General features: G+C 47.5%; 1 protein-coding gene across 9 annotated transcripts in view; it reads left to right on the plus strand.

Annotated features, from left to right (window-relative positions):
* PLA1A (phospholipase A1 member A) overlaps positions 1–22,415 on the plus strand; it is a 34,321-nt gene that overhangs the window by 8,939 nt on the left and 2,967 nt on the right. For 4 of the 9 annotated variants that reach the window (XM_073309294.2, XM_073309286.2, XM_078848344.1 and 1 more), the window contains 9 exons: positions 198–399; positions 2,578–2,755; positions 3,941–4,049; positions 5,465–5,566; positions 7,729–7,818; positions 9,632–9,799; positions 11,416–11,505; positions 14,166–14,274; positions 22,085–22,351. In XM_073309294.2, coding sequence (XP_073165395.1) covers positions 198–399; positions 2,578–2,755; positions 3,941–4,049; positions 5,465–5,566; positions 7,729–7,818; positions 9,632–9,799; positions 11,416–11,505; positions 14,166–14,274; positions 22,085–22,351 — 1,315 coding nt within the window. Of the gene's footprint in view, positions 1–197; positions 400–2,577; positions 2,756–3,940; positions 4,050–5,464; positions 5,641–6,302; positions 7,819–9,631; positions 9,800–11,415; positions 11,506–14,165; positions 14,275–15,154; positions 15,250–16,570; positions 16,736–18,889; positions 19,397–22,084; positions 22,352–22,415 lie in introns of those variants that run through there. The other 5 variants (XR_013634528.1, XM_073309279.2, XM_078848352.1 and 2 more) reach the window with 5 other exon arrangements.

Genomic DNA, 22,415 nt, shown 5'->3' on the forward strand with positions numbered 1-22,415 from the left:
GAGGCACAGAAAAATTAAGTGACCTGCTGAAGATCACACTGGAAGGCTGTGGTAGAGTAGAGAACTGTACCCCACTCACCAATGTCTCAGTGCAGTGCCCTAACTACAAGCCTATCGTCCCCCTCCCCTCCATTTGCTCTTTCCCAGTGGGCATACACAGACGAGGCATGCATGTTTTTGTTTCTTTCTCACTGCAGGGCATGAGACCTATGTCCCAGCACAGCCCTGCTCTGACTTTCAGACTGCAAGCTTCTTACAGGGCAGGAAACTTAAAGTCCAGTTTCTTCTGTTCACCTCCTCAAACCCCAGCTGTGGGCAGCTGATATCACTTGGCGATGACATCAAGAACTCCAACTTCAATACTAGCCTGGACACCAAAATAATAATCCATGGCTTCAGGTAAGCATAAACTGAGCTGGACACTTTCAGTCCCAGTGACCTCAGAGATCTCCTTCTCTCTCCTCATGTCATACCTCAGCAATTATTATTTATTATTTGTATTACCATAGCACCTAGGAGCATTGATCATGGACCAGAACCCCCTGGTGCTAGGCACGGCACAAACCCAGAATGAAATGATATTCCCTGCCCCAAAGAGTTTATAACCCACAATCAGGCAAGGTGCTTACATCAGAGGGGAAGATATTCCATGTCAAAAGTCCTGAATTTCAAAATGTCAGTGAAAAATCTAGTCAACATTTCTAATTCTAAACCAAAGGAAAAAAGGGAGAAAATGTTAATATACTTTTTGTGACTTTTTCACCCTCATCTTGAGACAAGCTGCAGAGCTGGTCAAAATACTTCAAATTTCAACTTTTCAATTAAATGTTAAAATTTCAAATATCCACAGGTTTTAAAAAACAGGGATATCCCCCCACCCCCTCCCAAAATTAGGTCTTTCCCCCTGTTTTTTTACTAGTTTTATTCATGAAGAGTCTTTGCTTTGGAGTTTTCTCCCTCTGTCCCCCCAGCCATTCAGTGCATGGATTTCTTAACCTGCTAGGAAGCCTGCCAAACCCACCTTTCTTCTTCTCATCCTGGAGGCAGGGAGTTTGAGCTAGGGTTTTTAAAGCTGTGGCCATTTGGTGGGTTTGTTTTATTGTGGGAGCATCAGCCAGCCCATAGTTGATTTTAAATCATGTTAGTTTAATTTCCGTGAAGGGTGAGACATTATAAAATGAAATCAATAAATAAAATACACCCAGAGGTAAATACATATCATTTTATGGAAGAGGAATTGTGACACAGAAAGCTTAAAGCCCAAATTTTTCAAGGTATTTAGGCATCGCTACACTCAGCATTGTAATGCCCAATTGATTTAGGAGACTAAACCTCATTTTAAAAGGGATTTAGGGACTTGTCAGCCAAAATCCAAATACCATGGACAATTGACAGGATTTTGGCTCTTAAGTGCCTAAATCCCTTTTAAGAATGGGATTTAGGCTTCTAAATCAATTTGGTGTTCCAGCGCTAAATGCCTTTAAAAATCTGGGCCTATGTGACTTGCCCAAGGTCTCTTAGCCAGCTGGTAGCAGAGCTGAGACTAGGAGCTCCTAGTGCCTACACCTCTATCCCATTGTTCGCTAGACTATACTCTGTCTATGGAAGGAAATTTCTTCTTGACCTCAGCTGGTGATCAGCTTAAGCACTACAGCAAGACTGACACCTCTGGCAATTTCACTCAAGCTGTTGTCACTGCAGGTGTTAGTTTTGGTCATGTAAATGTCTGATTTCTTTCTGACTCATAATGGGCAGGATGGTTATAGGTGAAAAGAGTCTGTGAACTGCAGTGATGGAAGGCTGTTTGGCGCAGTCTGATAGTAGACAAAACTTTCACCTACTGTATGGCAGTCCCAGCAGGGAGATTTTGAGATACCACCTGTAGCCGGGTAGTCACCCTGCTCCGGCCCTGAAGGGGTTAAAGCAGCCCTGGAGAGGCCTACAGCTGGGGAAAAGCTAGGCTGATTGCGGGAAGCAGCCACAGCTGGGACCACGCCCCAATCAGGGCCCAGCTGGCCCTTATAAGAGGGCTGTGGGCCAGAAGCAGAGGAGTCTTATTCTAGCCCTGGAGTGGGAAGGGCTAGTTGCCTGAGAGCAAGGCACCTGAGGTAGAGAAGGGCAAAGGGAGCTCTAACCTCATAAACACCCAGGCTGCAGGCAGAGGGGCAGCCTGGGAATAGGCAGAGGCAGCTGGTCCTACCCCCTTGTCTGTGATAAGTGGCTATTACAGACTGCAGTCTGCCTCAGTGAGTGGGAGCTAGATGATGACTGGCAGTAGCCACTGAGGCAAGGTGGGTTTAGAGGGTTGGAGGTTCCCCTGGGAGGGGAAACTCAGAGTGTGGGGGTCCTGCTGGGGCAGAACCCTGGGGTCTGAGAGGGACATGGGGCCAGCGGCAGGTGAGACACCAGCCTGCAGAGGGTGCTCTGGGATGGAAGAGCTGATTCCCAGGATGACTAGCAGGAGGTACTGTGCTAGTGAAGCATAGCCTTGCTACACCACCCCAGAGGGGAAGTCTGCATGTGTGCTTGCCCCATTTTGGAAGGCATCTGACATATTTATTTCTGATGGCTCACCAGAGCACTTGGCACAAAGCCCTCCTGGATCAATGGACTCATTGGTGCATTATTCCGAGCTGCCAAGGTGAATGTGGTCGCAGTTGACTGGGTTTATGGAGCTACAAGAAACTACCCTGGTGCTGTGGAAAATGTCATGGAGCTGAGCATAGAGATCTCTCGTTTCATCAGCAAGTTGCTGGTAGGTGGAAATGAATGTCTGGGTGGGAGGAGCATAGCCAAGGGACAGAAATGGGTGTGAATGCAAACCAACCCAGACAGTAGCTTCTACTCTGACCTTTGTTTATTCCATAATAAGCTCACTGCAGTGGTGAAACAGAATCTCCATCTTCCCAGATCCTCTTCCTCCTGAGTATCACAGCCCAGCTGTGCATTGAGCTCTCATCTGCTGCTCCAACCCATCACTCCATGGGTCTGTGTACTAAGGACTCTGCCTTTCTCCACCTCTTGACCCCTCTCACTTACCCTATTGTATAGCATTGTGTTTCACTATATTGCATTGTCCTGCCTATATCACAGGCCCTGCACAGTATTGTATCCTCACATATTGCAAGCACTGGCCTTGATCCTCCATTGCTTTCCCCTTATGTCATCGTTTACATCTGTGAAAAGTGGGTCTCAAACACTATCAAAGGCAAGGTGGTAGGATAAACGTGGTGTGTCCTGTCCCATAATACTGTATTGCCTCAGAATGTGTTGCCCTGTATCTGTTGCATCCCATTGTATTAACTAGGGCACGTGGTATCATATCACATCATATTGACCCTTATTCAGAAAACACTGACGTAAGTGGTTAAGTCCCATTCAAGTCAATGGAATCTAACCTATGCAACTAAAACCAATGAAACAACAAGAGAAAACAACATCAGCATGGGGTGGGGAGGTGACAAAGCTAGGAGAGAGACCTTGTCCTTCTTGGTCCTGCTGAAGGGACATCCAGGTGTTGGGGGTAGTGTCACCCAACTAGGAGGTTCACTCTGGAGCACTTCCCACAGAAGATAACCCGAGGGGAGGGAACAGAGTATGTAGGGGGCTGGAGGAGATGACTGCTCTGACTTGGAGTGATCTTGTGTCCATGATCAATATGTCAAAAAACCAAGTAAGGACAATATCAACCACTCTTCACTTCTCTCTGGTTAACCACCTTATGCACTGAGAAAAGCAGTGCAGCCCAGGAGCAGTGCACAGGACAGGAGGTCAGCAAACCAGGCTTTGCCACTCGCTGATCTGCTGTGACTGGGTAGATCACTTTTCCCTGTGTCTCTGATTTCCTATCTGTAAAATGGGGGTAAATAATAGTGATTTGCCTCTGAAAAGTGCTTTGAGACCCTGGGATGAAAAGTATTAACTATTATTCACTCCTCAGGTACTTGGAGTGTCAGGGACATCTGTGCACTTCATTGGAGTGAGCCTTGGAGCACATGTTGCAGGTCTGGTGGGGCAGTTCCATGGAGGCCAGCTGGGAAGGATTACAGGTATTGTAACATTGGGAGAATCCTGGACCCAATGGCCCTGAATTGTGAGGACAGAAAGAGCATGTCAAGGTTGATGGAAAGGGTTTGATAATGGTTCTTTAGCTGAGAAGTCTTGGGCTTGTGGGTACTTCTGAGCTACAGAGCAGTTCAGGAATGTGTTTGTGTGTGTTTTGGTTTTTTTTTATTCTTGGAATAATGGCCAGCAACCCTCTGAGCACAGGATTTCACTTGCAGGACTCGCTGTTCAGACCATGAAGAGCCTGTAACATTTTCACACACAGTCAAATAATAGAATTCACACCACTCACTGGGTGGGTGGAGACCAGTTGTCACTGCACCATCAGTAATGATGGGGAAATCTAGACCCCATGGGAATCAAAGCATTAATGCTTGAATAGTTTTGTATGTTCAGACTAATAACAAAGGATTGTGTGTGACTGACAGCAATAGGAATGAATTATAAAGAGCTGACCCTTTCAGCTCAGAGCTTCTACCATCTTAGAGGAAAAATGTCCTGGCTGGGAAGCCTAATTGGACCTCGTACCAAGGGAACCACAAAAAAAGCTTGCGTCAGATGGTCCTTGCTGGCCCCTCAGCACAAAGATCACTCCTATGCTTCCAATACAAAAGACATGCTTTCAAATGAATAGCTTTTATTTCGGATTGAGGAAGAACAACAAGAAGGAACAGTACAGCTCCCAGGAGAGAGCACAGTGTGTGTGACTCATTCTATAGAGCTGCCATGTTGAGCTAGCTCAGTCCCAGGGCACACTTTACACTCAGAGGTGCATTACATACAAGACAGTCCATCTAGCTACCTGCACCACAATCCTCTTCCTCTATATTTTAAAAAATGTACATTATTATGATTAGTTTAGTCTGATGTTAGATCTGTATGTTATGGCCCAAGGTATTTAGCAGAAGGGGAAATTGGCATTGCTCTTCCTGTTTCCTCAAGTCTTTTGAGATTCATCTTCAACAGTAACATTTTTATTTACATCTTCACCAGGCCTATAAAAGTAGCACCATTTTGCTCCCCAGTAATTACATGCTCACCAATCTCACATTCGGGGCCTTCTGCCCTTTATGACCCTTAAACTTATAACAGTTGCCAAATGTGACTTTCTTCCTTTCCCCTTTTACCTCTGCCAAGTAAATTGTAGGCATCAATACCTTCTGACAATCCCCTTTTCCCCACTCATTCCTACCCTGTGATTTCACAAGTGTACAATCAATTATACCCAATTTCCTGTTCAATTTGCAGCCTGAAAATATTTGGATCAGCATCTGGGTTTCTTGGTGCTAACCTAAACTCTGCCAACCCAAGGCTGGGTCCAGAGTCAGCACTGGTTCTCCTGAGGGGAAGAGGGTGGCAGTGTGTCTGCTGTTAAGACTTTAGTTCTATCTTGGTACAGGACTGGATCCTGCGGGGCCCAAGTACACAAAAGCCAGCCGTGAGGAGCGCCTGGATCCTGGAGATGCTCTCTTTGTGGAAGCCATTCACACTGATACAGACAGTAATCTGGTTTCTATTCTTTTCAGCCTACTGCTTCTCCCCACCCTGCCATCATCATTAATGACCAGGAACATGGTTAGTGTATAGCTGTTAGTGTGGCCCAGTGGCTAACTCCAAGGCCAGATTCACACATAGGCAAACCAGGCACCCACTTAGGGCCCACATTTTGGGGAGGGGGCAGGAGGGAGGTGTAGTTTTTTTTTTAACTAATGCAAATTGATGTGCCAACTGAACTTCACTCACTTGAGTGAGTGGCATTGCAACCTGGTGCTCCAGGTTGTAGTGCCCCTCAAGTTTGGCCTGGCTGCCCCTGTCACTGAGCAGCGCTCCCAAGCAGCGGCAAGACCAGCAGCCAGTCCTGGCAGGTCTACAGCATGGTCAGCCCAGCTGCGGTGAGTGGACTATAGCGCTCTTTTCTATTAGAAGATGGGCCCAGAAAGTATGTTTGCCTAGGACCCAGTGTTGGGTTAATCTGGCCCTTGGTGGCTCTTCCTTCTAGGTCAGAAGATAATAGGTTCAAGTCTCACAGTAGGATGTAGTTGTGTTTTGGTTAGATTAGCTTTCCAGAAGGCTTAACTCAAATGATAGTAAAAATCTGGCCATGAGAGTTTTGTCTATACTAGAAGCCCCACCAACAATAGCACCTCTGAGAATTACATTGTCTGTGTCTACACTAGGGAAATTTATGATGTCAAAACTCTCAAGTACTGCTCTTCCCTTTGTCTCTTCATCCCCAGCATCTGAAAGCAGCAGGATCAATGAATGGGCAGCAAGTCAGGTGGAGGAACACAGAGCTTCTGGTGGGACCAGCTCAGCATACTCCTGCTTTTGCCAGGAGAAGATTGTTTGTTTCTGCAGAAACAAATAGTCCAGTTCCTTCAACATTGGGCAGGGGAGAAGGTTCCCTTTCAATTTCCATGCAACCTGACAATATATTGCCATTAAAGATTCCCTGGCACCTTTTGCAAAGATTGGGGTGCAAGACCTCACCTTATGTCCTCTCTGATCATTGCATACTGCTCCCAAAATGCCCCTGGAGATTTCAATTCAATATTCTATGATTCTTCTTCACTTCCTCTCCTAAACTGTTATGCCATGCTGATGGGCTCTGATGTTCCCAGTGATTCCTGTGAGTATGTAGGGCCTCACTGCTCCTACTTCCACTGACTTCAGGGGAGTTACTTCACATTTATTCTGCTGTAAGCAACAGCAGAATCAGACCCTGAGATAGTACAATTACTTAGTAACCTTTCTAAAGTGCTTAGAGGCCAATTTAGATGGAAGATATTATAGAATATAATGCTTTGCACCTTTCTGTAGCACCTTCCCCCTGAAGACCACAGAGCTCTTTATAGAGATTTATTAATTAAGCTTCATAACTGCCGGGAGGTAAGTCAGTATCATTTCCATTTTACAGCGCGGGGGAAACTGTTGCCCAGAGACATTAAGTGATGTGTCCAAAAAATACAGAGAGCATCAGTGGCAGGGCTAGACATGGAATCTAGGCCTCCTGACTCCCGTTCCTGTGCTCTAACTGCTATATATCACTGCCTCTCACAGATAATTATGCAGGACAAGAACATGGAAAAAGTTTTGCCCTTCATCACAGCCCATCACCTTCTCTTGCAGAGAAGTCATAATGGTGACTGATGACCTCAGTCATTTTGTGGGGAAACACCCTGTGAAGTCACAAAGCCAGGACACTTACATCACAGGGGATCAGGCAGGGTAGACCATGAGGGAGGGGGAAACAACTTCTAATTCAGTTGCCGATCTCTGCAAAGGGTAAAGGAAAAACCACAAAAAGGTGACCAGAGAATCATTTTCCAAATTAAGGTTTCTCACTTTCAGTTTCCTTTAGTGTGAAAGTCCCATTAAAACAAAGGCCCAGGTGAACACTCTGCTCCCATCCCTATGTACTGAAGCATGGAGGAATCTGTACAGTGAAAACAGTTGGCAAGACACCTAAAATTCTCCCTTAGTCTGGTGAAGAAACCACCATATTGTGTGTGGGCCTGGGGCCAGCTCGGATACTGTTAAGTACATCCTGTTCTTAGGACCTTGGAACATGGAAACTAGCAGCTTCCTCTAGAATGTTTCCCTAGAGAAGGAGGAGCAAGAATAACAGCTCAGTGGGGTGGTTTTTTTTTTTTCTCCTTTCAGATTTTGGTATCCGGATTCCTGTAGGCCATATTGATTATTTCATTAATGGAGGCAAAGACCAACCTGGATGCCCCCGGTTCATCTCCTCAGGTGAGAAGGATTCACGGCAAGTTGTCAAGGGACATTCCCTTCATTCCAATCAGTCAGCCTGTAAAGCTACTGCTTGACTAACAGTTCCCACCTGAGCCAGGGCAGGGGTATGGCAGACATTACAGCAGGACAGTAGATGTATAAAGGACAAGCAATCTTGCCCAAGCTGCCTCTCAGCATTCAGAGAAGAAGAATAACCAGATAACACTATCTATGGTTATGCAACAACATAACAGCTGAAACGCAAAGCACCCTGAGGCCAGGTTTCCACTAGAAACTTTTGCCTGTACCCAGGGCGTGATTTTTTTAAGTGATATTTCTATACCAGCAAAAGCCCTAGTGTAAATGCAGCTCTACCAGCAAAAAAAGTCATTTTGCCAGTGTAAGGGGGTTTATTTCTTCACCTTCTCACTTCCCTGGTCCTTCTCACATGAACAGAGAGCAACAATACCTAAAGTCCAAAGGTGAAAACAATTCAATGTTTATTGGGGTGAATTTCCAGAAAGCTTAAATCCAAGTTCCCTTTTCCTTATTTTCAAATCCCAACTTACTTCCTGTTTTCCCCTAATTTATATAGTAATATTCTTAGCTATACCTTAACCAATCATTCTACTGAAATTTAACTAACCAATCCTAACATATTGAAACATGATGATTTAACCAATTATATCCCACCACCTTAATTAGTTTACACCCAGCAAAATTAATTATACAGCAGACAATCACAGAACCAGACAGATTATACAGACAAACAATATGGAAATGGGGACTATAGTGATAGAACAATAAAGAAATGAGGATTTCATATCCCAGCTACTGATAAGTGAGTTCCTGCCAGACAGGAAGCTATCAACCTAAATTTCCTTTTACATCTTCTAGGCACTTTCCTTTCTCTGGAGGCGATAGGCATTATCAGGACAGGAGTGTATTCCTAACAGCCCAGTAGCACCTTATTTCAATGTGACTAGTTTAGAACGCGGGTTGCTTCCCAGCTTATGGCTGCCTCTGCTGCTTAGCCAAAGGCTTTGGCCTAAGAACAGGGCCTCAGACTGTCACAGTGAAAAAGGCCTTATACAGTCAGACAGTGACTTTGATTCTTTTTTTATACCTCTATAACTAGCTAAATTATAAACATACCTAAATTCTTAAAGTATAGGCCTTTCCAGACAGGCCTGAATATCTATATCCTAACAGCCAGTATCTCTTATTTCATTTGGGGAACCAGTATAAGCTATAACAGCAAAAAAACCTTTTCTTCTGGTATATGCTGCATCTAAACTGAGAGGGCTTGTCAGTGCAGCTTTGCTAGCAAACCTTTTCTAATGTGGATTAGGCCTTAGAATTCACCATATATAGGGCTCTCCAGCCACAGGTCTCAGAGCATTTTATAAAGATGGATGAGTATCTGTAGCTTCATTTTCTAGATTGGGGAAACTGAGGCACAGAGGTCAAGTGAATTGCTCAGTCACACAGTGAGTTAGAGGCAGAACTCGGAGCTAATACCTATGACACCTGAATTGCAGCCTTTTACTTAGTCCACAGCTGCCCAGGAAAGGATGAGTGGAGGGGATTTTGGATAAAATTTTCAAAGTCGCCTAAGTGACTTGACTTTCAGTGGGACTTGGATGCCTAAATTGCTTAGGCACTTTTGAAAATTGTACCTGATGTGTCCTTCGCAGACAGAATAAAGTTTCTTAACTTGCACCCTAGCTATTACTGTGCTGGGCTCCTTAGAAATGCATAGAGTCCATATTGGATCAAGAGGTCAGTCCCTTCATGGTCCCCTTACCTGTAGTCTTGCTTTATCTTGCAGGGTATAACTATCTGATCTGTGATCATATGAGGGCGGTACATCTCTATGTCAATGCCCTGGAGAATTCCTGTCCTATGATGGCATTTCCATGCTCAAGTCATGAAAATTTCCTTGCTGGCCACTGCCTGGAATGTTTCAATCCTTTCCTGCTCTCCTGTCCCAGAATAGGTATGATACCAGCCTGGGAACTCCACTGCCCAAAGGGAGAGGAGAGTAGAAACCTGAAGGTCTTTGATGCAGGGTGAGGCATTTAGACTGGATTTTTTTGAGCTGGGAATGGTCAGGAACTACTGGATTTCAGCTGTGGGGTGAGATGTAAAACTAAGGTTGTGAACACCTACGGCCATTGAACACCCTATGGTACATTCCATAAGGGCAGGAAATGAGTCTGAACAAATACCCCAGATCTAGCCCCCTGCCAAAGTCTGCAAAAGGTCAGATTTGCAGCTGGCCCCTCCCTCTGAATGGGCTGAATCCGAATTCCTCTGAACTTGGGGCAGGTTAGAAACCGGAGTTCAGATCTGGAATCAAATTCTGTGGTTTGGGACCAACTCTAGTCTCCTGGCCAAATTCCAATGTGAGTCATTGAATTCCTGCTCAGAGCTTGTCTACACTAACACTTAGTTCACAGCAAGCTGGGGTGTAAATCTATCCTGCACTAGCCTGCTGCGCACTAAGTGTCCGTGTGGACCCTGCTGATACGCACTAACGGTTCATTTGTGCACTTTGATTTACTCCCATTTCATCAAAGCGCAGTAAGGAGCTGTTAATGCACATCAGCAGGGTCCACAACAGCTCCTTACTGCGCTTTGATGAAATGGGAGTAAATCAAAGTGCACAAATGAACCGTTAGTGCGTATCAGCAGGGTCCACACGGACACTTAGTGCGCAGCAGGCTAGTGCAGGGTAGATTTACACCCCAGCTTGCCACATAATGTTTGTGGATAAGCCCTTACATTCCCCCCTGCAGTTTCAATAGGAGACGCTGTTCACTTACCTGTCTAACCAATGTGCACTGAAGTCAAAAAGTTTGGCTAGTTCAGAGAAGCAGTCAGTGTTTACCCTAAACTGAGCTGAACCTAAACTTCAACCCGTTTGATATTCACCCATTGCTCCTACAGCAGTATGCTGGTCAGCAGTATCTCTGTTCACCCCAGAGGTGGCTGCATTCCAGTACTGGGAAAACTCTCTTCCTCTCCCCTGAGGCTGAGCTGTGCTGGGGGGTGCAAGGAGGTGCGTCACTGGAAAGCCACTGACTGGAAGCATTTTGCCCCTGAAAGGCATGGCACGTTCTGTTGTGCATTCCTCTAGCACCAGAGGAGTCACTAGCCCTCCCCCCAGCACAGCCAGCCTGGTTTCCCTAGGTACACACTGCACAAAGTGAGGGTGAAACTGTACCACCCTGACTGGGAAGCCTTTTTACACTCATTTGGGACAGGTGCAAAGGATGGCACAGACTGCAGGGCCGTGGGGAATCAGGCCCAGAGGCTACAATGGTGTCGTCATGGAGCATGCCTGGATGCCCTGGTGACTCTCCTTACTGCTGGCTGTCCTAGTGGTCACAGTGGTGTGACACTGGGTGTGCTGGTGAAACCCTGCAATGGAGAGTAGCTGGGATGCAGACACTGTGAGCCTGTTCCTGATCTCACTGACGCAGGGGGTTAGTAAACACTATTTTGATCCACATCAAAATAGTGGGATAGGTGAGAAGTGAATCAGGTGTTCCTGCCAACCATTCCCTCAGGGCCTTTCCCCTTCCACCTTGGTTTCATTTCTTCCCCTAGGGCTGTTGGAGCGTGGTGGAGTCAGCGTGACAAAGCTCCCCGAGGAGGTGAAGGTTTACTTGGTGACCGCCTCCTCAGCCCCATACTGCAGTAAGTAGCAAAGAGAAGGAAGCCAGGCTGGTGGCATGAATGAACTGTGGAGACTTTCCATTTATGCCAGTGCTCCTGAAGAGAGTCACTCTGGTTGCCTGGAATGTGTCAGTCCTTCCCCTGCTCCCCATGGAAACTGCAGGGGGCTCTGAGAAATGGATTAAGGGGGTATCTGGCTTCATGGTAGCTTCTGTAAATCCCTCAATACCTGCTGCAGAAGTGCTGTATTGTTCTGTGCCATGTTCCTCAGCGAGGGATAACAGACATTGCTGTGCCCCTCTCACATGCTCCTCAGCAAGTCTCCCTATCCCTAGGCCTCCTTCAGCAGCTGTACATTGGCAAGGGGCACTGCTTTCACCAGCTGCAGAACATCACTGTTACAAATGCTGGGCTAACCCAAGCCACTGTCCTATTCTGAGTTATGGGCCAGCTTCTCCATCCAGTTCAATACCCAATGGCTCCTGGTGAGATACTCCATTTTCCACAGGTGTACCTGAGAGTAGAAATTGGCCCTAGAAGGCATTTGAGATCTGGCCCTTAGCCTCATTTCATGCCACACTCCTGGAGACTATCGAGGATAAGAGGCCTGATTCTTCTTGCATTTCCACCAGTGTAACTCCACTGGTCTCAGTGGAGTTACCCCTGATTTACACCAATATGAGAGCAGACATAGGCCCGATGGCTCCCACCGACACCTTCATTTTCTCTCTGCCACCCTTCCCCCTCTCTGGCTCTGTCTGTGTCTGTCTGACTCTCACTCTCAGAACAGAACGGTGAGGAATGGAGTTTTGTCAGTAAACAAATGTCCAATCGACCAGGCAGCCTGTTCCCTTTTTATGTCAAAGCTCTGCTTAATCTTCTCCATACGGTGCTGGAGAGGTCATAGCAGGCAGGGGGTGAGGACAGACAGCCCTCCCATTGCTACAAGGCGAGGGTTAATGCTGAAGGCATGGTCATAGAATATCCAGGTTGGAAGGGACCTCAGGAGGTCATCTAGTCCAACCCCCTGCTCAAAGCAGGACCAATCCCCAATTAAATCATCCCAGCCAGGACTTTGTCAAGCCTGACCTTAAAAACTTCTAAGGAAGGAGATTCTACCACCTCCCTAGGTAACGCATTCCAGTGTTTCATCACCCTCCTAGTGAAATTTTTTTTCCTAATATCCAACCTAAACCTCCCCCACTGCAACTTGAGACCATTACTCCTTGTCCTGTCCTCTTCTACCACTGAGAATAGTCTAGAACCATCCTCTCTGGAAGTTGAACCAACTCTCGGGTAGTTGAAAGCGGCTATCAAATTACCCCCTCATTCTTCTCTTCTGCAGACTAAATAATCCCAGTTCCCTCAGCCTCTCCTCATAAGTCATGTGTTCCAGACCCCTAATCATTTTTGTTGCCCTTCACTGGACTCTCTCCAATTTATCCACATCCTTCTTGTAGTGTGGGGCCCAAAACTGGACACAGTACTCCAGATGAGGCTTCACCAATGTCGAATAGAGGGGGACAATCACATCCCTCGATCTGCTCGCTATGCCCCTACTTATACATCCCAAAATGCCATTGGCCTTCTTGGCAACAAGGGCACACTGCTGACTCATATCCAGCCTGTAGTTCCCAGGATCCTCCTCCTTCCCTTTTTTAAAGATTGGCACTACATTAGCCTTTTTCCAGTCATCCGGGACTTCCCCCGTTCGCCACGAGTTTTCAAAGATAACGGCCAATGGCTCTGCAATCACAGCCGCCAATTCCTTTAGCACTCTTGGATGCAACGAGTCCAGCCCCATGGACTTGTGCATGTCCAGCTTTTCTAAATAGTCCCTAACCACCTCTTTCTCCACAGAGGGCTGGCCATCTACTCCCCATGCTGTGATGCCCAGTGCAGCAGTCTGGGAGCTGACCTTGTTTCTGAAGACAGAGGCAAAAGAAGCATTGAGTACCTTAGCTTTTTCCACATCCTCTGTCGCTAGGTTGCCTCCCTCATTCAGTAAGGGGCCCACGCTTTCCTTGACTTTCTTCTTGTTGCCAACATACCTGAAGAAACCCTTCTTGTTACTCTTAACATCTCTTGCTAGCTGCAGCTCCAGGTGCAATTTGGCCCTCCTGATTTCATTCCTACGTGCCCGAGCAATATTTTTATACTCTTCCCTGGTCATATGTCCAACCTTCCACTTCTTGTAAGCTTCTTTTTTATGTTTAAGATCTGCTAGGATTTCACGGTTAAGCCAAGCTGGTCGCCTGCCATATTTACTATTCTTTCGACATGTTGGGATGGTTTGTCCCTGTAACCTCAATAGGGATTCCTTGAAATACAGCCAGCTCTCCTGGACTCCTTTCCCCTTCATGTTAGTCCCCCAGGGGATCCTACCCATCCGTTCCCTGAGGGAGTCGAAGTCTTTCCTGAAGTCCAGGGTCCATATCCTGCTGCTCTCCTTTCTTCCCTGTGTTAGGATCCTGAACTCAACCAACTCATGGTCACTGTCTCCATCTATCTCCCAGATTCCCATCCACTTTTGCTTCCCCCACTAATTCTTCCCGGTTTGTAAGCAGCAGGTCAAGAAAAGCTCCCCCCCTAGTTGGCTCCTCTAGCACTTGCACCAGGAAATTGTCCCCTACAGCCAGGGACTTGTGCCCTCACTCTGTCGTGTGCTGTCTGTTGCCCAGTGTACCACAGCCTGGTGGAGTTTCACTTGCAGCAGAGGAGAAGCTTGGTCACCAACCTTGAGATCACCTTCCGCAGCAGCAATTCTACAGCCAGCGTGAAGATCACCATGTGAGTGACAATGTGTACCTCTGACCTGTCTTTACTCCCTCGTCTTCCTTGTTGCAGGCGCAAGGATGTCTTTCTAAGCCATGTACGTGCATAGCAGTAGCACAAATGACCACATGCAATCACCACCACGTGTCCTGGTAATGTAACTGAGTAGTTGATAACCGAACTGCTGGCAAAGAGACGGACATCTAGCAAATACCAACCAGACTCTGGCCATACATACCTGACTCATCAGGCAGCTGTCCTGATGACCCTGAGATGTGAGTTGAAAATGGCAGTAGGGACAGAAGCATTTGTGTGCAGCAGGACAGAGGTTAACTAATCCGTTGTAACTGCAGTTACTCAGCAATGAACCTGGGAGAGGAGAATCCACTGAGGCTGGGGACAGAGGCAGGTTCAGGACAGTAAGATCCATCTGGAACGTGCCATCTTCCCCCAAATTGTATCTTGAATTAAAGGGCCAGATTCTTTGACCTCTCTCCCTGCCCTGTGTGCTAACTCCTCTGGGATTTCCCCAGTAAAGAAGAGTGCCCAGCAGGCACAGAGCCAGTCTTGCTGGTTCCTACAGCTTTGTCCCTCCCCTCGACCCCCAGCACAATAGGCAAGGTGGGGCAGGGAGGAAGAGAGCAGAGCATGATGCAGGATGTGTGCAAGGGGCCCAGGCCAGAGCAGCACTAGAGCTAGCTCCCAGATGGCCCCTTTCTGTTGAGCTGAGCAGAAACTCCGCTCAGCACAAAGTCTGGTCCGGACCTTTGAAGTATGCTGCCTCTATGCCTGGGACCAAGAGCAGCAGGTCTGACATACTCAGGGAGGGGCTGTTTCTAGGGGATTTCCAGCCTGGCCAGTAACAAGAAGCATTTAAATCTCCACTGATTTCCAGCCTAATGTTGCAGACCAAAGAAGTTTAGATGAATTCAGATAAGCAGCCAACCTTCTGGAGCTTGAACAGATGCAAATCAAACCTCTGAGTTACAGGCAAGTTCAGCCCAGGAAAGTTTAAAGCCAGGTCTACATTTCCCAACAACGTGTGTGTGGGTGCTTGGATCTGGGCCCCGCTCTACTCTAAACCTTGGTGGCTCAGTTATGACTATTTGAGACCAACAGCCATTTGGGTCATTTAAGTATGTCCACCAGGTGGTGTGTGAGCTCAAGAAGGACAGGACACGTGGGAATTGGTTGGGTTACAGATAGAGCTGTCTGAGAATACAAAATTTGTATCTGTATCCAATCCGCACTTAAATAGGTGACCAGACTTGCAAGCATGCTAAACGCTCAGCAGCTCCCAGGGACTTCAGTAGGATTTGTGGGTGCTCAGCACTGCTGAAAACATGTTGGGGGGTTTTTCATGCCTAAATATGGAGTTAGGACCCTAACTGTAGACACCCAGCTTTGAAATGTTTGGCTATCATGCGCTCAGTCCCGCAGAGCCTCCGCCCACAGCACTCCCATTAAAGTCAAACAGAGTTCCCCGCACACAGGATTACTGGTGATACAATTAACCAACCCTCTTTGAAACCCAGTGACTCTCTTCCTGTTTGTGGGGGTGCATCCCACACGTTGAATACATGCTGCAGAAAGAAGGATTTCCCTTGGTTTGTTTTACATTTTCTTGACATGCATTTCTCTTATTTTCTGAGAACTGCAAACCAGACACAGTGAGCCAAATTCCTTCCCATGTAACTCCACTAAAATCAATGCTATTACAGTAGGGATTAATAGGCCTCATTGTTCTTTATAAAACAGGCTTTGTCTTAGTGGATCTGATCAATAGTCCTTACAGTCCATTACTCTCTTGCTGGCAGTGGCCAGCACCTGATGTTTCAAAGAAGGCAACATCCCCCACCCCACACTTTGCCCACTTCATAATGCTCCTGGCCATCTGTGCAATGTTTAGTGCTGTATTTGATGGAGTGTCAGGATAGGATTACAAGACAGAGGAACAGAGGAGTGAACATTTGCTGATCTGGGGGAGCTGCTTTAATCATGTGGTATAAGAAGAAAGATACACATCCATACCCACACATTCTCCAGCCTTTGAAGAGGAAGGGCATATAACAGAGATCCCCCTGGAATAGGAGAGGGGTCTATTGGGGCAGAGCCTCCCACCTCTCATGAAGTGTAAGATTGCCATAGAAGGATCCTTAGATCTCACCAAGTGCTATGAGGGTTCCTGTTAACAACCCCACCATCTCCAATGTTTCAGTAGACACCTGTGCCTCCATCCTCCCTTGCATACTCACACGCTACTGTGGTTTGGCCCCTTGTTCTCATTCACATCCCTCCCTCTGCCTTGCAGACCTAAGCAGCAGCAGCTGGGCAAAGGGGTGCTAGCTCATCCAGTCCCACTGTGCCAGATAGAGGTGGTAATGCTGAAGTATCTCCCCAAGTTGCAGATCTGGAAGAAGGACAAGGCCATCATCGTTGGCAAATTCTGTACAACCGCACTGCCTGTTGGTAATCGGTAAGCAGGAGACATCCCTTTATCTCACTCCAGCCAGAGAGCCTTATTGGCCTGCTCAATGCTTCGGCTTCTCACCCTGTGCGAGAGCCTAGCTTCTCTTGGAGTCACACAGAAGCTAAGCATGTTAGTTAGAGCTTCTCCCCTTTGTCTTCTCTGGCTGTTGCTGGGTACCACATACAGCAGAAATGAAGGAAATATTGGGGAAGGGCTGAGGTGCCACAAAGGCCCCCAACCCTTCCTTTGCATGCACACACATAGAGACAATTCAGGAAATGAATTACATGGGAGACACCCCCTGATTTTAACGGACGAGCCCCACTGCTTCTTGGAGAGGAAAAGGCCCCTGGAAAATTGTCCTATATACCCTATGGGTGTGAGAGAGAACCACCTGAGCTATGGTCCCTATCTCCATCTATCCCCTGTGATCTAGCTGAGCTAGACCCTGCTGCTGTGAGGGGAAAAGGCTGCTGCTCCAATCGGAGCCCCACCAGGGGGCTTAGAGCAACAGTGAAGAGCTGCCAAAGGAAATCTGCACTGGTCATTTCCATTAGGGCTCATTCTTTTTGTCCTCATCTGCCCTCTCCACCCTATCCCACTCACTTTGGGTCTCTTCTGGAGAAGAAGCGAGCACCTACTGAGCACCTGTCAGCATAGGGCCTTGATTGTTCTGAAATCAGGGGGAGCTTCTGATGTCTGGGCCCAGGGCAGCCATTTTGCTGCCAGGTGGCATTGTCTGTGCGGCTGTGCCAGAGACTGTGAACCAGTAACCATTAGAGCGGGACAAATGTTTGGGGGTTTTCTTTTTTTTTTTTACAAATTATTTTGTCACCAAACAATGCATTTCGACAGGTTTGGGGGTTTTTTTGGCAAAAAAAATTGAAAAAATTGGTTTCATTTCAAGAAGACTAGATTATTTTCCCTGGATTTTAAATTTTTAAATTCAGCCTCTGAACCAAAAAATCCATTATTTGCAGAACTGTAGTTAACATCCAGCCCTAGTTAGCATCTTGAAAGCAGGAGTAACCAAAAGCAAACCCATCTAACCTGGATGAGGTTCTCACCCTAATGCAACATTCCCGACAACCAGTGTTGTGTTCCCAGCATCCACACAGAGAAGTTAGATATAAACGTAAATACTCTCAATGGAAGGTTGCAACGTAACACTACTTTATTGTTTAGAATTCAGAACAATAACACACATGATCCCAAAAACAGAGTGAGACAAAGCAGGCTGCTCCCTAAGGCAGAGAGGCACACTTCACCCCACCTTTCTTTAAGCTGGCTCTTTCCAGTCTGACTGATTGCATGCTTTGCTACAGAGCCCACTAGCCTACATGCAGGACCAGGAACCCCCCTCCCCCCACACACACTTAAAGTGATAGCTTGCAATTCCAACACAGTCCTTGATATACCCTAAGCAGCCCCTTTGACTGCACCCCATAGTCATTAGGAGACATGCTCCTCATTTTATGCCTAGAGAGCCCACCCACCTGAAAGCTAAACAGAGCTGGGCCTTTGTACAGGTGCATAAGCAGGAGAGGACACAAGAAGCCGCCCCACTCTCAGACCCCCACACGGAGAGAAGGTACTATTGTTCCTCCAGAGTTCTTTTGAGGACTGTTCCTTTCCAGCGCCCCCTGGAGAGCAAAAGACCCACAAAGGTGCTAGGGGAGTGGAAGAGTCATGACCTTATGTCCTCCACACCAGCTTGCAAGGACCAGCTGGACACACAGGGGAGCACATGCTGCACCTTCTAAAAGGCTGGTGCAGCAGCTGTGATCCCTTGCATGCTGGAGTTCTGGGAAGCATTGGGCTTCCCCTTCCACAGCACCCCCCAGTCAAGACTGTGCCTAGATGGTACAATCTGGCCCATCACCTCTGAATGTTTGGGTACAATGTCAAAGCCAAATTTGAGGCTTCAGCGTGTGATGCCAATTCCATGTGTATTGGCCTGGCACCCTGTGGAAGCCCATATTCCTCAACACACTGTCCTCGAGAGAAACACAAAATCTGAGACTCCCCTAACTAATGCAGCAGCGACCGCAAGAGGTGGAGATCAGAGAGAGCCCCTCTGGGGCTAGTCCTTTGACACCAGCAGGTTCTCGCCCTTGGTTGTTTTAAGATTTGCCTAACTCCTGTGTGCTTCTCTCACAGTGAGAAGATATTTTGCCTGTCTCAGCATCTGTCCCTGACAGCAAGCAGGCCCCTTGAACATGACCTGGTGGTGCCCTGTGCATAGGAAAGTCCCCTGGAGTGTGCACAGGCACAATACTGGGCTCCAACATTTACTTCCTCCCTCTGGACGATGCTTCCTCCAAATAGGACAGAACCAGTTGGATTTTTCATCAACCCACCTTGGGGACAGAATGAATAACAGCTCTGGGAAGAGAAATGCTCTGCTGAAAGGAAAGACTATGGTCAAATAGAGCAGCTGATTGGCAGTTAGGACTTGTGGCCTCTATTCCCAGCTCTACAAATGCGCCATTGTGAGACCTTGGACAAATCGCTTAATCTTGGTTTCCCCCTCTGTCAAAAGGGGCTGATAATGCTCATCTCTCAGGAGGATTGTGACAGTTGGTTAATTCCTTAATGTTTCTAAAGTGCTTTGAGATCTTCCCATTAAACGCCGCAGACATGCGAAGTATTATTGTTATTAGAGAACGTGCAGCGGTGTGGCTCCGGTTTTTTATGGGAAGGAGTCATTCCCCTAGCAACACACACACACATAGATGTGAAAATAACTAGTCCAGGCCATGGATGCCTACAGAGTCTGAGGCCCTCTTGATTTCATGAGTGGTCCTGCAGTGTAATCAGCATCGATCTGTTTTCTCTTATCATGACAAGACTCCAGCTGCTATTCTGGCTATCTGATTGTAATTTTGTGATATGTCTCTTTGGCAAAGTTGATGTGTCCTGTTCCTGGATACTCAGATTTATCAGCGCCAGGAGTGTTCATATATTAAAACAGACCATTTATTAGTAAGAAAAAAACACACCAAAAACACTCTGAAAAGTAAGGAACAGCCCTGATTCAGGAACCCATCTACATTTAGATGCCCAATAGCCCTGGCAGCTGGAGATCAAGAGATACATTCAGAGGAGTCAGTGAGAGAGCTCTGCTCCGAGGGCTGGACAGTCCTTCCATAACTTCTTCTGCAAGAGCTTTGCATCTAGCCTTGGGAGAGGGCCCCTGCGCCTGGACACACAGGCCTTTCCTGGCAGTAGACTCTCAGTCTCTTTTAGGGCCATGCCCTTTTCACAGGGTTTTCCTAAACAAACATATTTTAATAAATACCTCAGAACATCAGGGTTCTAACCCCTGAATTGGCCACCCCACCAGACAGACAGACTGGGGGTGGAGAAGCCCCTTCCTGGCATGAAAGAAACAGAACACAGAGGTCAAGAGGACAGCTGGCCAGCAGAAGCAAGTCAGGACAAAAGCAAAGGAGAGGCCTTCATCTGGAGCCAGGAGGCTTCCCCACCTTGACAAGATTCAGAACCCTACAGATGGGTAATTGTGCTGGGGAGGGAAGGGAGTGAAGAAAGAACCTTACAAGACTGGGGTTCTGCACTCATCCCTTGGGACAGCACTTGCCCATCCAGTTTATAGGAGTCTATCACTATCAGGCATGTTTTCTAATCCTTTAATCATTCATGTGGCTCTTCCCTGAACCCCCTCCAGCTTCTCAACATCTTCTTGAACTGTGGACACCAGAACAGGACACAGTATTCCAGCAACAGTCGCACCAGTGCCAAATATAGAGGTATAATAACCTCTCTACTCCTACTCAAGATTCCCCTGTTTATGCCTCCCAGGATTGCATTAGCTCCTTTGGCCACAGTGTTGCACTGGGAATGCATGTTCAGCAGATTATCCACCACAACCCCTGAATCTTTTTCAGAGTCCCTGCTTCCCAGTATAGAGACCCCCTTTCTGTAAGTATGGCTACATTCTTTCCTCTTAGATGGCAACATTTGCATTTAGCCGTATTCAAATGCATATTGTTGGCTTGCACCCAGTTTACCATGCAGTCTGGATCACTCTGTCTCAGTGACCTGTCCTCTTCACTATTTACCACCCCCCCCCCCAATTTTTGAGTCACTTGCAAACTTTATAAGTGATGATTTTATGAAAGAATCATATGCAGAGGGGCACACCCTGGAGGGAAGTTCACAAGGGAGAGTGCACCCAGCCCTCTGATGGCTTCTGTGGGACTCAGCAGAGCCTTTGAGGGTTTGATTTTTTTCCTAGCTGGGTGTGGTGGCGGGGGCACAGGGGGCAGCTCACCTCCTGCCACGCATGCGCTCGGGCTTCATGTATCAGTTCTTGTGACAGCAGTCATAGGCGCCAACCTCAGGTGTGCTCAGGGGCTCGAGCACCCACAGAAAAAAAAAAGAGGGAGCTCAGCACACACTAGCCACAGTTGTTCGGCAGGACCACCTGCTGGCTGCTGGCAGGAGGCACTTGGGAAAGGTGGAGAGCAGTGAGCGGCGGACGGGCGGGCAGACTGGGAGCCTCAGGGTAGGGGACGGAGGGGAGGCGGGAAGAGGCATAGCGAGGGCAGGGCCTCAGGGGAAGGGGCGGGGCCTCAGGGCAGAGTGCAGGGTGGAGCACCCACCAGGAAAAATAAAAAGTCAGCACCTGTGACAGCAGTTGTCTTTTGTGTGGATACCTCAGGGTAGCAATATGTATTAACAGCTACCCCAGGGAGTAGTGGCTACCTTGCTGTGTAGTTTAATGGCACTGAACAGAAACCTCTACTCCTTTGCTAAGGGGAAGCCAACAGCTCTCCACTGAAGGAGCTTCCTAGCCTACAGAGGATGACTGGGTCAGAAAGAAGCAGACGCAGTGAATAGCTAGAGAGACGTCTGTCTGGGGCAACAACGCAGAAGTGTTGTGATAGAGGATGCTGGAATCTGATTCTCCTGTGGCAGAGTAACAAAGAGGAGGCAGTTTGTGCTGCAGGGGCTGGCATAGACCCGGCACTGGCTACTTGCGTCCGTGCTTCAGTGACCCTTATAGAGCTTTGCAGGAGCAAGCCCTATCCACGCCCCTGGCCCCCATCAGAATGCCTCCTGCACCTGGGGTCCCTGTGGGAACAGCATGGAGCTGCCTCTGTACCTGGGCATAGGGGGCCTTATGCCTGCCGCATGGCCCCTTGGCACCAGACTAGAGGGGGGATAAAGGGGCCCCTGGTGACTATTATCACACCATGCGAGCCCCCACTGATGGGTGAGCTTGCAGTAGAAATATTATTACTGCTGTATTTGTAAGTTGCCTACTATCTCTCCATGTTGTTTTTAACTAAAATATTGCATCTTCCTTGCTTCCTTATCCCGATCTCCCAGATCCTTTTGTGAGGGCTCAGACCTGACTGTTCCTTCACTCCATCTCCACCTCAGTGGAGACACCCAGAGTCTACAAAAATCCAGTTCAACTTCTTCTCCTTCCAGAGGGACACAGAAATTCAGGTTAAGTCCTTCCCCTTTCCCAGGGCTAGACCCAGAATCCATCACAAGAGGGCACAGAAATTCAGTCCTGGTTCTTCTCATCCTCCTTATTCCAAGTGGATTGATCAAAAGACCTAGGGAATCTTTTCCCAACATCAGAAACTGGTACGTACTTCGTTACGTAACTGTGGTTATCATAAATGAAAAGCGTTAAACCCTGGACATGGCA

This window comes from Lepidochelys kempii, chromosome 1 (genome assembly GCF_965140285.1).
Source record: "Lepidochelys kempii isolate rLepKem1 chromosome 1, rLepKem1.hap1, whole genome shotgun sequence".
Taxonomy (NCBI): Eukaryota; Metazoa; Chordata; order Testudines; family Cheloniidae; genus Lepidochelys; species Lepidochelys kempii.